At 37.7% G+C, this 12,274-nt stretch overlaps 1 protein-coding gene across 1 annotated transcript; it reads left to right on the forward strand.

The window, feature by feature from the left end:
* The first annotated feature begins 6,698 nt into the window (after positions 1 to 6,698).
* dio2 (iodothyronine deiodinase 2) lies at positions 6,699 to 9,986 on the forward strand. The gene is made up of 2 exons (XM_019086809.2): positions 6,699 to 7,233; positions 8,319 to 9,986. Exons 1-2 carry the CDS (start codon positions 7,015 to 7,017, stop codon positions 8,874 to 8,876), a joined length of 777 nt encoding a protein of 258 aa, XP_018942354.2. The 5' UTR covers positions 6,699 to 7,014; the 3' UTR covers positions 8,877 to 9,986.
* The last annotated feature ends 2,288 nt before the right edge of the window (positions 9,987 to 12,274 follow it).

Raw genomic sequence — 12,274 nt, forward strand, 5'->3', positions numbered from 1 at the left:
ACAAACGTAACATGACACATGACAGTGGTCTAGATGCGCTATATTTTAAGACTTTTGAAAAGGAATAGAATGAAATTTCAGCTAATTGCTGATAGTCTTACCCTTTTCTGTAGCTCTCATATCTCACTGGTGCAATTTGAATACACACATTTTCATATCTAGAGAGTCATGGTCGATTATAAGACACACAAGGACCCATGACGATTGGCATCTTTGACAACAAGCCTATAGAGTGAAATGTTTTGCCATATTTAAATGTGCAAACACACACATCACATGGACTAAATGGTTCTTTTACATTGACATTCTTTTGAAGAAAAATTAGAATGTTTTTATGTGATCACTTTACACACTGATTAAATTCAAATTACAGTCTCATGAAGTACTAAATTACTCAACACTTTGTGTTTTTCAGTCCTATGGTTCCATTTATGAAGCTTCTGGATCACTTTGCTTACTAGCAAAACATCTGCAGTAACATTCCTGCACCTGCCAAACTTGCCACAGAAATTAATCACTTCCAAGATAGTGACTTGGATTTTAATCAGGGAAATATAGCGTGTCTGAAACAGACAGAGGGAAGTGATGATTGTAATCATCTGTCCCATGCAATTTTTCTCCCAGGTGCGTTAATGAGGCCTGGATAAGAAATGGGATATTGAACAGCTCCTAAACATCATTAGTTAGGGATTCAGTATCATTAGTAAGAGATTCTGTCTCATTTCATAAAATATGCATTAAGACAAAAAGCAGCCACAGCTTTAGCTTTCTTTCCATTCTCTCTACATCCTAATCAGTCTTTCTCACGCTCATGCATACAGTATCATTTTGTCTTTTATTTCACCTGGAGAGATGAAATAAAGATTCCTTGTCCAAAAAAGCTGTATGGTACGTGCTGGGCAAGTGAAAATTTCCAGTTATTATAACTACCATTATTTTGGAGAATTCCATGTTTCATGATTTGTTATTTGTATATTCAATTAAATTTTCTATGAGATGTTTTCTGCAATTTTTAGTCATCTTTTTTCTTATTTTTTTTTTTACTTTTGGTCTGGGGATTTGAAGGTTTTGATCCTCAATAATAATAAAAAAAAATAATAATAAAAAAAAAAAAAAATTGTATGATATTTGAACTCTCGTTGCCGAATTCATGAGAAATTATGAGAAAAGTTGTGATGGTAAATTTCAGATAGTTGTAATGCGAATGGATTCAGAAGACATTGAATATAGTAACCAAGTCGTATGAATTATTTTTCTGATTTTTATGTCATATTACTTTATTACTATATAATACTTTTATGGTGCATTTGTGTCACTTCTTCGATCTCCATTCACAGTAACTGCATGACAAAGAGAACTCAGCAAAGTTTTTAGAATTTTTCCTTTTTTCCCCCACAGAACAAAGTCATACAGATTTGGAAAGACATGAGGGCGAGTAAATTATGACAAAATTTATCATGTGAAATAGTCCCTTAAAGCTCTACAATGAATCAGTGAGGGTAAGGGGACATACAAATGTCAGTAAAATGATTGCAGTAATCTCTTTAAAGCTGTTTGCAAAAAAGTCCATTTTGCTGATTAATTTACGTCAGCGCTACTGAGATTATGGAGATTTCCAGTATTAATCCAATTATCCTCTATTCAGTTGTTTTTGACTTTTGAATAATGACACAATTAGCTTAAGTACTAATATGGCTAATGTACAAGGGGTACGTAAAACCATTGATAAAATCAGCCAGGATGCCACAAAATGTTTATTTCAGTTTTCTGTAGGTCACTGACCTTTTCTTGTAATGAATATTAAGCATATTGGCTATGTTGACTATTGTGCCGACAGGTGCAGGTGCTCCCTGGAGTAGAATAGTCAGTTCTCACAGGAAACTGATCGCTATGCTAGGTAAAGTTTACAATTGTAAAAATATTTTTTGAGTTAAGGACTGTTTCTAAAAAGATCCCAGAACACCCTTCCAGTGCATTTTCCCTTAATAATGGTGTGAGCCATGCAGAAACAATCTAGTGTTTCACACCTTTACTCAGGATTGCCAGAACTCCTGGATGTGTTTATAACTTTTGCACGACTGGAATCAGAACTTAATTCTTTATCCCGGTTTAAGAGCTTTTTCTTTTTCAAGTAAGTTTCTTGTTTTAAAGTCATTCCCTTTGAGAATGAAAGGTCAAATGCAGAGTTTTTATGCAAAGTGCAGAAATCCCCTAATTATAATTAAATTTCTTTCTGAACATACATTCAGTTTTAGAGCCCAAATTGGAGATCCTACTATAACCTCATGTTCAGACCGCAGGGTTTACACAGACTGTCTAGCAAATAATACAATTGGCACGGACAAGACAAACAAACAAAATACACATGAGCGTAGAGAAACTCCACGCCAGCATTTCGAGGAAATTTGTAGGAGGTCTCTCATTCGCAAGAATGGAGCCACACTGGGCTTGTGGCAGGCTAAAGTCCTCAACTGCCCACAGTCCACAACTTAAGGAAAAGGATGAATGTGATGCATATTTCCACCTGATTCAGAGGTGGTGATGTTAGGAAAAGTATTGTTTTCTCAGGGTTTGTATTGAACAACTGACTTTTGAATGCTGCTTTGCGTGCAAACCGTTGTTTAAAAATGAACTAATCGATGCCTTGTGTTGTTGATTTCTGGAGCTAAATAATTATGCATGAGAAAAGTAACTGTGTTTACAAGATCTCCAGGCAGTATTTTGGTGGATATTTATTTGACTTATAGAAAGGCTTTCTTTCTGGTGCTTATTTTCTCAGTTTGTTGTATATGGTTTTCACAGGTTCTCTGAGATGCACCGATCGTTTTAAAACTTGGAAACAATAAATTATATATAACAATACATATGTATGTATCATGAAATCAATACAACTCAGGTTGTTGCAACCTATATCATATGTAGCATACAACCTGCACGAACCTCATTATTTGCTTGTTCAACTTTTTATTAGCTTAAACCTTAAATGCAAATGCTTCTCAACTGCAAATTATTATCATTTTTCAGGCACGTATTTGTGATGATTTGATGAAGTAGTGGTTTGAAGCACTGCTGTTTCTGTCACAGCTGGGCAGGCATGCAGAGAGCCCATAAGCCTGTAGATGTAATCCCTGCACATGCATCTGATTCCTGCCAGCAAACCCTGCTGCTGACCCACTTGACAGTTCTGCATTACATTTTTCAGTCAAAACATAAGCCTAGTCTGCAGACCCCACTGTTTGGGCTGTTATATAAGTATGTTTTCAGATTTTGTGGTGTGAGAGAGACTGTTAATCCTGTTCTGTGAATCAGGTTGAGAAGGGTGAATTGAAGTTCAATCTCAAACACACACATTCAGGGTTCTTTGATAAACAGATAGTCCAGTGAACAGAATTAATTTAAAATAGATCCATTTTCGTTTGATCAATTTAATGCATCCTTGCTGAAAGTATTATTATTATTATTTTAAATGTAGCTACCCCAAACTTTTGAATTGTAGTGTATCATGCTTTCTGGAATAATGACTGCTGAAAATTCAGCTTTACCATCACAGGAATAAATGTTTTAAAATATGTTCAAATAATAATAAAATTTTACAATATTACTGTTATATATATATAAACGCACATACAAAGATAGAGAGAGAGAGGCATATCTAGGATTAAAAATATGTTTTATTTATTTAGGATTTTAGATTAGAATTAGACAGTCTGAATTATATATGAAAATAATTTATTTCACATTTCTTTTACAAAATGATGCTGTTAACAATTTGTAAAGAAAAAAAGTATTAAATATTAAATTTTCGTTAGTGGTTTCAGACATTAGGATGATATTGTATGTGTGTAATTAGACTGAACTGTTGATAAAGTTGATTTGAGTTGTTGCCCGGGGCGAGAAACCAGCTAAGCAATTTTAAAATGATTGGAAAGTTTGCTGAAATGCCCACCGTAAACCATCCTTACATTTACAGTGCTCTGAGCCAAGTTGCACACAGTCTGGATGCACTTTATGAGACAGCTTAAACCTCTTATAAGTCCAGGAAAGAGGTTGACGGTGCACAGAGAGTGCATTTAGAACGGGTCACCGTCTCTCCGTTTACACTCAATGCCGAGGTAGTGATTGAATTTTTGGCTACAATCCTTTTATACATTGTTGTGGATAAAAACGTCACAGGCCAAGCTTGCATTCAAAAGCTCATTGTCTGTTGGCTTAATTCCTGCTTGTACACAGTGCACAGATGGGAGTAAATATTTGTGGGGAACATATGAATCAGTTGAGGCAGTTTATAGTTCCAAGCTACAACAATTACACAAACATACAATCCACCTTGACTCACTGAATGACTAAAACGGATGAGGATATAGCCCACTAGTATGCTGCTGAGATCATAGCATGTGTTGATTTTACTGCTGCCACCAAGTAAAAGATTCTTTCATAGTTTGCATAACATTCCCAGCCTTATTCTGCTATTAATTCAGCATGTTATACTGGTTTTGAATGCTGATTACCTTTCTGACATTCCCGGGGTTTGCTTTATGCGATGGCTGATAAACTGAGGTCTGTTTGTGAATATTCTGGAGTTTGCTGTGTTTTTGGCAGTCATAAAGTATGCAGCCACACCTTCAGTGAAGTAATGGCCAGGTTTATAATTACATATCTCGTCATTCATCTAATGTTAAATTAGCCTTATCTAGCAAGTATTAACTCATTTGGATCAAGTTCTATCTGGCTCTGGTGTTATTAGGAGAAATTCAGATGTAGCATATTCATAAATGCAGTTTTACCGTTCATTTACAGCATATCTTGTCATGATAACAGCTGACAAAAAGTTTGACTTGAAGGGTTATGAGTTCAGTGATGCAGTTTTGAGGATACTGTGAGAATATTGTTTTGTTAAGTCAAAATTTAGTTGGCATGAAAGATATTACAAGTAAGCACCTTGTTTATGGTGTGAAACGTGACATTTTTTTCCATCTGAAAAGATCTGATACGTCGTAACAATTACAAACTCTCCACAAACACGTCTTAAGCAGGAAATAATTGATTTTCGAAATATAAATAAAAAGTGCGGTTCCAAAAGTGAATGATTATTCTACTCTGGCAAGGATCTCCTGGCAACTTTTGCCAATATACATATTTATGTCCATGTAAACATAAACTGCATAGCATATTATAGACTTTATGGCTCTGCATATTTTTGTAATGTCCTATTGCCTGAAGTTCTTTGAGCACTTCATTTCCAAAAACAACAATCCATCATACCATTTGAATTAGACCAAGCTGAAAAGCATAATTGCGACACTTTATTGGCTCTGCCCTGGAGTTAGTTAGAAAGATGTTGAACTATAGTAGCAAACACTACAGACCGGACACCCAAACACAGCATGCTTGGTCTATAAGTAAAGAAGGCGAAGCTGCTGACCTGTCGCAAGGCTTCAAGTTGAATGTCAAGTCTGGTCATGAAAGGGAGAGCAATATTCATCAATCCTGCTATTGTTACAGCACTATGCATCTGGGAATCACTGATGTATAAGATAAACAGATTTTCATAATTTCCCCATCTCCTGCTATCCTCCATGATTTCTTTTGGACAAAGATCTAAGGTGAAAACGACTATATGCAACCCCTCATGTAAACACTGTGTACACAAGCAGAGATTGATATGTGTGTTTGAGATGCAAATGATCACTGGACAAAGAAATCCTTGTGTTGCTGACCTTAATTGGCTTGGATGAAGTTTCTGGGTCAATGGGATACGAGACAGTGCTGCCCTAGCCGCTTCGCCACATATCTGGATTCACGCTGGGGGTCATCACCCAGAGATTCAAGTGCTTTGATCACCAGCTCCAGATGAACTTGGTCATTAGATGTAAAGAATTCATCTGACTTCAGCGGTCGAACCAGTTTGGCAGGGAATGGGGAACCTTAGCGATAAACAAAAACAAACACTGTTGAGGATGGCTTCACGTTGTCAATCACAATGGAGAAATATTTGTGCAAGAGGCCACAGCCCTGGACTCACTTTCAATGGGTGAGAGAGTATTGCGTTGTGTCATGCGTCAGAGCTCTGAATTATGCTCCTCCAACCGGAACAATGATAAGCATTCACTTATCTGCAGCATTTACAAAGATCTAATCTTAATAAGCAAACATATCTAGCCTTGTTCTGACAGGCTTAGTCTTTCATTGGAAATGTGGGGCGAACAACTTCTACATCTATCTATCTATCTATCTATCTATCTATCTATCTATCTATCTATCTATCTATCTATCTATCTATCTATCTATCTATCTATCTATCTATCTATCTATCTATCTATCTATCTATCTACCTGTCTATCTATCTATCTATCTATCTATCTATCTATCTATCTGTCTGTCTGTCTGTCTGTCTGTCTGTCTGTCTATCTCGTTTTATATTAAACATGAACTGACATTGTTAAACTTTTAGACCTCACTATATCATTATAAAACACATTTATGCACAAAACATTGATCTCATGCAAATCAGTGTAATTGTAAACCTGTCTCTTCATGCAGGGACACGTAATCTCCTTTTGTAATCAGCAACTGCAGTTAAAAAAGCACTGAATCTGTTTCCATCTTTTTATTGCATGTCCCATCCGGAGAGAAAGCCCTCGTTATGACGTCACGCTCCCACCATCCCCGCAGGCTTTTTTTCAGAGCCCGGAATGATTTACGGTATAAAAAGACGCAGAGTGACTCAGGAACCTGCCCAACGGGTAGCCTTTGGTTAACTGTTAGGCGGAAAGGAGGGGGACATTTGGCACCAGCGCTCCTTTGTACGTAAAGACGCCTGATGCTCGGAGAGACGCAGATTCGGGCTCACCGCGCGCAAACGCCCGCATCTTTAGGTCGGCTCTGCTTTCTGTAGGTGAATGAAAGTTTCCTAGGAGGGGGACGGCAGAAGAGATGATATCTGACCAGGATGAGTCGGATAGGTGAACTTAAATTAGCAAAAGTACGCGTCAACAACTTTTAAATCAGCGCGAAATGGGCATGCTTAGTGTGGACCGCCTGGTAACTTTGCAGATCTTGCCTGGTTTCTTCTCCAACTGCCTGTTTTTCGTGCTGTATGATTCGATAGTGCTGGTAAAGCGTGTGGTGTCACTCCTGAGCTGTTCGGGCTCCACGGGTGAGTGGCAGCGCATGTTAACCACAGCCGGCGTGCGCTCCATATGGAACAGCTTTCTGCTGGATGCCTACAAACAGGTAAGCTGAGAGCACAAGTCTTGGTCTGCACACTGTGGAGTATGACTCAAACAAGTTCAGAGGGCTTAGGGGTTTATTTGTCCATGTTGTTTTAATGTTAAGTAGACAGAATGCAATATTTGGTTAGACTTTAGTGTCCACGTTACAGTATATTTACTTAAAGTACTGCATAATATCAATGAACACTCATAGTGACGTCAAATTGGTTTTAAAGCACATTTAAAAACAAGAGATGTTGATTAAAATGCTGTACAATAAGGGCAATGTACATTTTATGTTATGAAAACCTTGCAGTTACAGTTATTATTTTAATTAGTTGTCAATTGTCAGTTTGCATGGAATAATTGTAATATGGACCTTGTGGCATAAAGTATTACCCAATGAATACTACAATATTCAACTAATTGCTGCTATATAGTAATATACAGTAATTTTAATCCTTATAAAGGTGTGAACTTTGCCCTCCAGACAGTCAGCGACCTCTTGGGTCAATGCTCTTAATTCATTACATGTCTGGATTCACATTCCTGTTACTTTTTAACTAAAAATCAATCAAAAATCACCCAGTGGGGTAAGATACACTCTCTTTATGTGCATTCATTGTCCTCAATCATTAACTATATCATTGTTTGGTTGCAAAGTCTTGCTGAGGAAATCATTTAGTGTCAACATAATGTTAAAGACGAGAGGAAGAGTTATATGTGTGTTTCCAGCTGTTTCCAACTGTGCCAAAGTTCATATGCACTTAGTTATAAAGTCACAGAAATGGCATTTTTTTTAAAAGACAACTTTCTACAAATATTTGGCTCCAAAGTCTTTCGTGAGATCAAAGAGATCATGTGTTGTACTTTTTCTACAAGATGCTTAAAAGTTCTTACAGATGGTGTTAAAAGGTGCAAGCCGAAAACATCATCAGTTTAGAGCAGTGACAAAGCCCCAAAGAATTTGACATTTTTTTGTGAATACGAGCTCTCAAACGTGGTGACATCACTTGAGTTTCCATAACAACAGAGGCCAATGAGCCCACTAAGTGATTCTGATGTTCTCAGAAATATTTATTGTGGATGTGGAACTGTTTTGTTCAGGTGAAGCTGGGTGAAGCTGCTCCAAACTCCAAGGTGGTGAAGGTCCCTGGCATCAACAGACACTGGAGCGTCAGCGGTAAGACTCATAACGAGTGTCATCTGCTGGACTTCGAGTCTCCCAACCGCCCATTAGTGGTCAACTTTGGCTCCGCCACTTGACCCCCCTTTATAAGCCAGCTGCCGATTTTCCGGCGGATGGTGGAGGAATTTTCAGACGTGGCAGACTTCCTGCTTGTCTACATCGATGAGGCTCACCCCTCAGATGGCTGGGCGGCTCCTCCCATGGAGAATTTTTCGTTTGAAGTGAGGAAACACCGTAATCTGGAGGAGAGGATGTTTGCCGCTCAGAAACTTCTGGAGCATTTCTCTTTGCCTCCTCAGTGCCAATTGGTGGCAGATTGCATGGACAATAATGCCAACGTAGCCTACGGTGTGGCCTACGAGCGGGTTTGCATCGTACAGAAGAATACAATCGCTTATCTTGGGGGAAAGGGTCCATTTTTCTACAACCTTAAAGATGTTCGGCATTGGCTCGAGAAAAGCTACGGGCAGCGATAATTTCTTGGAAAAAGAGGTCAAATAGCCTGTTCTGTGAATGCTATAAGATTTTATTTTTGTATAATGGAGAGAAATTGAGGGTTAGGTGCTTTTCAAACTGTTTAACGGTGGCTCTGGTGGAAACACTTGGGCTGGGCTCCAAGTCATTTTCTTGAATTGTCTAAAATGAGCAGCAGGTGTCCTACATTTCGAACCCCTTTTTTAAAAAAAAATAAAAGAATAAAAAAAAAGAACGAAATGATTATAGACTCTAGATACTGACTGTGTGGTTTGCACTTAAATTTTAGCAAAACGATTTGTCGATGCACTATTAGTAACTTGTTCCTTTGCAATTATTGTAGAGTTAAAGTGTGCAATATTTTTATGCGACATCACATATATTGCTTACAAAAGAAAACCAAATTGCTGAACAGAAGAGAAAGCACAAGTACCCAGCTTTTATATGAAAAGAGAATAATTTATTTTTTATTGACATTCAATGTTTATTTTTAATACATGGCCTGTTTATGTGCTAGTAATGCTTTCCCTTCCCCTCTTCAAGTGACAATCGTTCATACTCCATGTAACATCAGCTTTTACACCCCTGATACACTGTTCAGTTCATTTGCACCAGTAATAAACGCATTCCCAGCATCCCATTTCAAAAACTACTAATGCTAGTCATTTGGCCCGTATTGTACTTAAAGATCGCAACAACCCGGAAAAATGAATGGCCTCAGCCACCGGACTTGGCTTCACTGCAGTGTACAGGAAAGCTGATGAAAAGTTCCTTTAGTCCTGAATGTTAGAGAAAAGTCGTCGACATTAACTCTTGACGGATCGGCAGTCGCTCATTTGGGTCAATACGGCACTGGTGTGCACATGAAAATCACAGACGAAATGGTCCCTTGTCCTGTCTGTGGTTGGATGAGAAACCACACCTCTCTGTCCTGATCCAAATGAGCACGACTGCTAACATGCTGAAACAATCACTCTGAATCTGAATCACTCTGAAGGCTTTGATTTTTTTTTTTTTTCACAGAACTGTTCTTATGTACTACAACCATCCTCTTCCTTTTAATGAAAAAAAAAGGCAAGAAAAAAATAAAGTTGAACTGCTGCTGACTATTACTTTTTCCCCCCATTTTTGTGTTTGATTCTGGGAAATTTCAATGAGGGGTGATTGGATTGAAAAAGGGAGGGGAAAAGTTCAGCGGAAAACTCCAGATGGAGGAAACGTTGCATGATGACAAATTAGAAAAAGGAAAAAAAAAAAAAGAAAAAAAAAGGAAATGCACCAGTCGTAAGGGGTCGAGGAGTACATGTGCTTTTTTCCCCCATTAAATATGTGTCTGCAGAAATGCATAGTGATGGGTCTGAACATGTGCAACACAATGAAACCGTGTGACTCAGAGGTCTCTGGCTGAACTTCTGCGTTTTCCAGGCTGCCAATAACTAAATAGCAAAGGCTCAGGGAGAACAGGTCCCTGGGAAGCACCATGCAACAGAACCCCTTGTTGTGGCCGGGCATCGCTTATCCGAGCGGAACTAGTCCATTTGGACCACTAAGACGTTATTCACAGACTGTCTCAGTCTTGGAAGGCACCGTCCTGCACGATGGAGCAGGGAGGTTGCCAACGTTAAAGATGGAGGCATCGGAAAAGAAAGCCACACAACAGCAACAAACACAAGCCCCACTCCAGGAAAGAGTCCCATGGTGTGCTTTTTAAGGAATGTGTCTGGTAAACAGGTACTGAACAGAATTCTAAGCAGCGTGTGAAGAAGTGTTCTCATTTATTGGGCATAACAAGGACGCGGGACCAAGGGGGGAACACCTGGTCCCATCTATTCAGATAAGGTCAAAATGTGATGCCTTAGAAAAGCGGACGATTGGCAAATCGCCCAGTATAAATTCAAATGAAATGTTGACACAAGCATTTAAATGTATGTGTCTGCAGTTCAAAGATAAGCTGTTTATGTTCATTCTTCAACAGTGGACTATTTGGTTTGGATGTGATCTGGCCGCTCTCTCTGAAAAATGATCTTAGGCCTAATATCAATATATTCAGTAAATCAGCTCAGAGTCCAACCCGAGGGATGCCAAACATTTTATTCATATTTAATGCACATTTTTTTTTGCTTGTTTTATTATTATGATGGGGGGGAAGGGGGGAATTTTTATAGAGAATTTTTTTTTTTAGGGGTATATCTCACAAAAATGTGAAATGTGTTTTTTTTTAGTACTCAGCCTAATGTTGTTCAAAACTGAACAGAAGATATTATAAAAATGAAAAATACAATAAAAGTCAATGGGCTCCAATGTTATTTCTATATTCTTCAAAATATCTATTTTTCTGTTCCACAGAAGAAAATAAGTCAAAAGATTTAGAACAATATGACTAAACATTTTTATTTTTGGCCTACATATCCCTTTAAGGAACCTCTTTGAGAATCGTATGATATTAAGCACTAAGGGTTTGACTGTATTGCAACACAAGTCACAAATCAAACTGGTCCATTGGTGATGATGACAAAGCTAGCTTTGTCCTAGCTTTCTGTATTTAATGAGTTGTCATCTTTTTCTTGTCAGTGACATGGACCCACAAGCATCCAGGTTTTTCTGTTCACCTGCAAATTATCTGAAACTTCTTGCATTGTAAATGTGAGTTCAGTTCCCCTATTCATCTACAGTATGCACCTGTCTATAGAGTAATACACCCTAACAGTTCTTATGTTATCAGCAACATAATCTTATGTCTTCTTTTCATTTGTCCTCTCTTTGACTCTGGTAAGACTCTTAGCAGCTTTTGGAGATGCACTTAGTCACTGATACAGCACATGGATAAGGCAAAATTATGCTTTTATCTAAGCCTTATAAAGGTTAGCTTCTAGAGCCAAGTATTTGCACTTTGGATAGAGTTCAAACTGAACATGCTTCAAATATCTTTGATGCTTGATGATTTCAAAGCACATGCAATTCAGCTAAAACAGTACAACCTGGACTTCATGTAATTTATATATCATGTTTTACAACTGATTGTTTTATGGTCTAATATATGGTCATATCTGCATATGCATATATATCAAACTTAACTCAGCATGCTAATCAACATACTCTGGTTTGTTACATTACTGGTAGTAGATGAGACTATGGGACTATCACTAAGAGCTACGCTGAAATTCATAATTACCATTTCATCCATTTATGAGCATTATAAACTGTTTTCATTATTTCATTATTTCATTATAAGCAAATTCAGTTTAACTTTCATGCTTGAAACCATTCTTGACCAAACAAAAACTGGATTATCAATTTATTACAAAATTAAAAATGTTAATAATAATAATACTGTTATTATTATTATTAACATATATTGGGTTTAAGCACATGTTTATTGTAACAGCAGTTTTTTTTTTTT

Source organism: Cyprinus carpio, chromosome A17, assembly GCF_018340385.1.
Source record: "Cyprinus carpio isolate SPL01 chromosome A17, ASM1834038v1, whole genome shotgun sequence".
In the NCBI taxonomy this organism is placed as follows: Eukaryota; Metazoa; Chordata; class Actinopteri; order Cypriniformes; family Cyprinidae; genus Cyprinus; species Cyprinus carpio.